At 44.2% G+C, this 6,000-nt stretch overlaps 1 protein-coding gene across 4 annotated transcripts in view; it reads left to right on the forward strand.

Moving 5' to 3' along the window:
- Window positions 1-5,726, forward strand: part of LOC143941080 (acyl-coenzyme A amino acid N-acyltransferase 1-like) — an 84,701-nt gene extending 78,975 nt beyond the window's left edge. For all 4 annotated transcript variants that reach the window (XM_077463020.1, XM_077463019.1, XM_077463018.1 and 1 more), the window contains one exon: window positions 5,069-5,726. In XM_077463020.1, coding sequence (XP_077319146.1) covers window positions 5,069-5,713 — 645 coding nt within the window. In that variant the 3' untranslated portion in view covers window positions 5,714-5,726. The remainder of the gene's footprint in view (window positions 1-5,068) is intronic.
- Window positions 5,727-6,000: the final 274 nt, after the last annotated feature.

Consider the following 6,000-nt stretch of genomic DNA (forward strand, 5'->3'; position numbering starts at 1 on the left):
TTATCAATAATGGGTATCTCTGTATCAGTGGGGTGGGTTGTGGGGGTTTCAGGCCCAGGTTCCTCAGACTCTCCTGGCTGTCCTGGCAGCCCCATCTGTACCTGGCTCCACAGTTCGAAAAATAGTGGACAGTCCCGTCCCACTATAATGTCATGTATTAGACTTCTCACTACCCTGACCTCTTGGGTCACTGAGGTATGGTCTCCATAGTCTCCCAAGTCTCCCAATTACCCTGTCATGTACCAATGTTACCATGCTACCAGAGTCCAGTAGCGCCCTGGCAGGAAGGTGGTTCACCCACACTTCACACTCAAACTGTCCTGCAATTGGATCCAGGTGAGTGGTGCAGACTCTTTGCACGTAGAAGGAGCTTCTCCGACCAATCCCGCAGTCCAGTCCCGCAGTCCATAGGCTCCTCCTGAAGTGGGCATCCCCCAGGACCGACATCACCAACACTGTAGGTCTCCTGTTCTTGGGACAGGAACCACCCTTCGAGGTTCTGTAGCAGATGATGCGGTTTTGCGGATCCCAGCATCTGGCAGGGCTTCTCTCCTAGGTGCTATGGCTGGTCTGGTTGCCCTTGGTGTGGGTTCCCTACGCCTGGCAGGCCCAAGCAGGTCCTCCACCATGATGGTGTACCTTTCAACCAACTCCACCAGCTGGTCAGCGGTTGCGGGGTCTCCATGGCTTACCCAGCGCTGTAGGTCATCTGGCAGGGACCGCAGGTACCAGTCCATCACTATTCGTTTCTTATCTGTGGGCCTGACAGTTATTCTGGCTGCAGCCATTTTTTAACCAGCTAAACCAGTTCATGCATTTGCGACCTGGGTGGTCGGTCAGGTTTGTACCGCCAGCGATGCACCCTCTGAGCCCGGACAGCTGTGGTCACTCCTAGGCGGGCCAGGATCTCTGCCTTCAGAAGCTCATAGTTGCTGATATGTTCCGCTGGGAGGTCAAAATAGGCCTTTTGCGGGTCACCGGTGAGGAAAGGGGATATAATGCCGGCCCATTGGTCACGAGGCCACCCCTCTCTCTCCGCTATCTTCTCAAAGGTGGTGAGAAAGGTCTCTACATCATCACTGGGCGTTAGTTTTTGTAAAAAATGGCTGGCCCTCACGGACACCTGGTTGCCAGCGGCGACAGCCGTTTGTTCACGTCCCTGAGCCAGCCGCTGTACTGCCTCCTACAAGGCAGCCACCTGTGCTTGAGTGGACTCCTGCTGAGCAGTAAACTGGGCGGCTAGCAGCCGTGTGCTTTCCTGTTGTGCAGCTATGGCCTGTGCCAGGGCCTTCTGCTGCTGAGCCATCACTTCCTCATGGCGACGGTTTGCGTCTGCTGAAGCTTGCTGCTGGGTCACAGTGGCTTGCTGCTGGGTCACGGTGGCTTGTGCCAAAGCCCTGATGACCTCCTCCATGTCTTTGCCTGTTGCTTGCAGCGTCTGAGCTGGCTTCATCCAAGACATGCAATTTGTACACAGTCTCTTTTAAACGTTTTTTGCGGCTGCAAATGCACTTTTGCCCGCATTCTGCACCAGTTGTGAAGTTTGGGGATACTAGCTCCGCAGGATTAAGTGCATAAACCGTTATAAGGTGAAACCAAAATATATTTATTTATATTTAAATCAAAAATAAAGCTTTTCTTCAGCATATAAAAAACTTAAATTAAAGTCCGCTTATCTTCAGCACAAATACGAAAAGAAAAGCACCTACAGTTCTGTAGACAGGTTTTCACCAAAAAGTTTCTTTAGAGTCCTTGCAGAGATCTTTTTGCAGCCTCCAAAACAGCAAAACAGCAAATATAACAACACAGCCAGACAGCTCCTCAGACAGGTGTTCATCTCCTTCTCCTCCTCACCACCACCTCTCTACTGCTTCCTGTCTTATAGGCTGTCTGTCTTCCTGGAGGCCATTAACCCCCTGTGGGCCGAATCCCTGTGGTCAAGGAGGGAGGCTCTTTCCCACCCAAATGTCACTTCAGAGCCTCCCAAATTCCGGGTCCCAACTATCTCTCTTAAAATATAGAGAGGACCACGAATCAGTCTTCTCCCGAAACTATCCCCGGAATTTGTCACCCATTTTTGGGTGACCCCCTGAGGCCTACCATGATTCCCGAATATAGGCGCCACATAGCACCCGTCCAGGACCCAACCTTGGTGTCCTGTATAATATATATATATATATATATATATTTATTTTTTATATATGTAATTGTATAATAATCATCTTTTTCATTTCATTTTTCATTTTCAAAACATTTTTGCAATAAAAAAAAAAAGCGCATCCCTTTAAATTCTATGTATGTTTTCACACTTGTCCGTTGCGCTTCCATTGTGGTGTAACGGAATCCACCATTGAAAACGCAGCAAAAATGCATCTAAAATGCATCTGCGTTTCTTTGAGTCACACGGCAATGATAATCGGGTTAAAATCACAAGCTTTTTTTGGTGGTTTTTTCGGCGACTGATATATCGGTACATCCCTACCCTCAGTTACTCCTCATTCCGATACTGAATACCAATCATGTGCAGCACCATGGTAACTGCATATCTAAATAATGTCTCCGTCCACAGCAGGAAGGAGGGTTTTTAGCTAGACTTTGTTTTATGTTGAAGATGTTCAAAAAGAATGAAGAGATCGAATGAAGAATCACACTTGATCAGCGACACACACTGCTGCAATGATTCTGTGCACCTGTTTTGTGCCTTTTTATTATATACCCATTGCAATTAGCATGTGGACTTGGAGTGAGTGTGACTGTGTATGTGTCATATAAATAAGATAAATGCACTTATGTATGAGATTTATTTTTATTTATTACAGGTACTTATGTAGCGCTGTCAGTTTACACAGCGCTTTACATTTATATTATACATTCACATCAGTCCTTGCCCTCAAGGAGTTTACAATCTAAGGTCCCAACTAATATTCATTCGCATAACAGGAGAATGTGACCGGCTCGCTATGGAGCTGGTTCATGTGTCTCCGGGACGACTGCGGCTGCATCTCTGCCTCCATTTCAGGGCCAAATTCAGGCAACGATTCGGCCCTGATTCATCTGTGAAATGGAGAACAGGGATGGACAGCCTAGCTGTGTGATCCGTGGCCGGTTTAGGTGTGAATCGAGCCTTACACAAAGATAACCTGAGTAAATACAAAATGCAGTTTTTAAATGATGGTTTAATTTATTAAGGCAAAAAAGCTGTCCAGACCTGCCTGTCTTTATGTGAAAAAGTAATTGCCCCTAAACCTAATAACTGGTCGTGCCACCCGTGGTGGCACCAACTGCAATGAAGGTTTGCGATAACTGGCAATGAGTCTTTCACGTTGCTGTGGAGCAATTTTAGCCCACTCTTCTTTGCAGAATTGTTTTAATTCAGACACATTGGAGGGTTTTCTAGCATGAATGACCTGTGTAAAGTCATGATAAAGCATCTCAATTGGATTTAAGTCCGGCATTGACTAGGCCGCTCCAAAACCTACATTTTGCAATTTCAACCATTTGGAGGTGGATTTGCTGTTGTGTTTCGGATAATTGTCCTGCTGCATAACCCAAGTACATTTGAGCTTGAGGTCCCAAACTGATGGCCGGACATTCTCCTTTAGGATTTTCTGGTAGAGCTCAGAATTCATGGTTCCATCAATTATGGTAAGTTGTCCAGGTCCTGAAGCTTAAAAGCAGCCCCAGACCATCATGCTACCATCACCATGTCTGACTGTTGGTATGATGTTCTTGTTATGAAATGCTGTATTAGTTTTATGCCAGATGTAATGGGGCACTCACCTTCCAAAAAGTTACATTTTTGTCTCATCAGTCCACAGAATATTTGCCTAAAACTCTTATCAAGATGAGTTTTGGTAAATGTGAGATGAGCCTTTGTGTTCTTTTTGGTCAGCAGTGGCTTTGACCTTTGGAACTTTCCCATGGATGCCATTTTTGCTCAGTCTCTTTTCTTATTGTTGAACCATGAACACTGATCATGTTTCAGTGTGAGGCCTGCAGTTCTTTAGATGTTGTTCTGGTTTCTTTTATGACCTTCTGGATGAGTCGTTGTCATGCTCTTGGAATCATTTTTGTAGGCTGGACACTCCTGGGAAGGTTCACCACTCTTCCAAATGACCTCCATTTGTGGATAATGGCTCTTCCTGTGGTTCACTGGAGTTCCAAAGCCTTAGAAATGGATTTGAAACCTTTCCTAGACCGATACATGTACATTACTTTCTAATCTGTTCTTGATTTTTTTTTTTTAGATTGTGGCCTGATGTTTGGCTTTTGGTGATCTGTTAGTGTGCATCACTTTGTTAGACAGCTTCTATTTATGTGATTTCTTGATTCAACAGGTCTGGCAGTAATCAGGCCTGGGTATGGCAAGTAAAATTTAACTCAACTGTCCAAAAAATTGTGGTTAATCACAGTTCATTCATGATTCAGCATGGGAGGGGGAAATTACTTTTTCACATAGGGCCAGGCAGGTTTGAACAGCTTGTTTTCCTTAAATTAAATAATAATTTAAAAACTGCATCTTGAGTTGACTCAGGTTATCTTTGTGTAATATTAAAAAGTGTGAGAAATATGCAAAAAAATTTAAAAAAATTACTAAGGGGGCAAATTCTTTTGCACAGCACTGTATGTATGATTTCTATTATTATCTGTAAGCACTGTGCTAATCCCCTTCCAACCTCTTTTGCACATTTAATATTTACCAACCTGCACCCCCATGTACGTGCACATACGGTTGGATGTACACAATGTACAAAAATAAAGGAACGAATACTAGGATGAGAGTGAAAATTCTAGGGCCATCATTTGCTGTTAACTCTAAACTGATGAGCTTTAAACATCACCTATGTTAATTTTTTGGTACCGTTTGTTTTTTTTGCTGTTTTACGGACTTACGCAATCTTGAGGCTTAACATATTTGATCTCCATTTATGAAATGTTGAACCAAGAACTCCAAAGTGCTAGCTACCTAAACTTTTTTAAATTCTTTATTTAGTACTTAAACTTGTAAAACGGGGTCTGTCATATTCTAATTGTCTTGTATTTCTTCATGTACCCATTATTGCCTTAGGTTTCTGGAAAAGGAGTTGGAGTAATCGCTATATGCAAAGGGGCTGAGATGGGCTTGGCAATGGGAACTTATTTGCCCCAGGTGGCTGCTACTGTCTGTATTAATGGAACCAATGCTGTCAATGGCAACACTCTCACCCATGGTGATCTCTCCATTCCTGGAATTCCATATCAAACAGAAAAATTGATTTTCACAGACAGAGGGACCCTCAACCTTTCCCGTGCAATGGCAGATCCAAGAAAGCCTGAACACCAGGATTCCATCTTTCCGGTAGAGAAGGCCAGAGGTCCTATTCTCTTCATTGTGGGTGAAAATGACCAGAATTATGAAAGCTTATTTTTTGCCAAGGAAGCATTAGCCAGAGCACACAAATACAGCAAGAAAGACGTGTATTTACAAAGTTACCCTGGAGCAGGCCATCTTCTAGAGCCCCCTGGTTCCCCCTTTTGCCCTGTGTCCCAATCTCCATTCTTTCCACTTCCACTCACTTGGGGAGGAGAGCTTCTCCCACACTGCAGAGCCCAGGAACACAGCTGGAAAGAGATACTGGACTTCCTATGTAAAAATATACAATGCTCACGGCGGAATAAGTTATGCAAAATGTATGTTTTTGAAAAACTTTTGCAATCTACTAAAGAAAAATAAAAAACAAAATGTATCCTTTGTGAATTTTTATAGTTGTCAGTTATGCCACGTACACACGATCGGACCATCCGAGGGACCTATTCGCCCGTGTGTGGGCTCCGGCTGACCTTTTTGTTCCCAAAAGTCCGGTGGACTTTGAAAGAAGACTTGACTCAAAATTGTCCACCAGATTCTGATTTCTGGAGGATAATCTGCCCGTTTGTGTGCTAGTCCGCCAGACGTTCCAAATGACCAGACTAGCCCACACACTAACTAAAGTCCATTCATTTTGAACGTGACTTCAGATA

Source organism: Lithobates pipiens, unplaced genomic scaffold (genome assembly GCF_037356315.1).
Source record: "Lithobates pipiens isolate NorthernLeopardFrog02 unplaced genomic scaffold, aLitPip1_a1.2 Scaffold_3, whole genome shotgun sequence".
In the NCBI taxonomy this organism is placed as follows: Eukaryota; Metazoa; Chordata; class Amphibia; order Anura; family Ranidae; genus Lithobates; species Lithobates pipiens.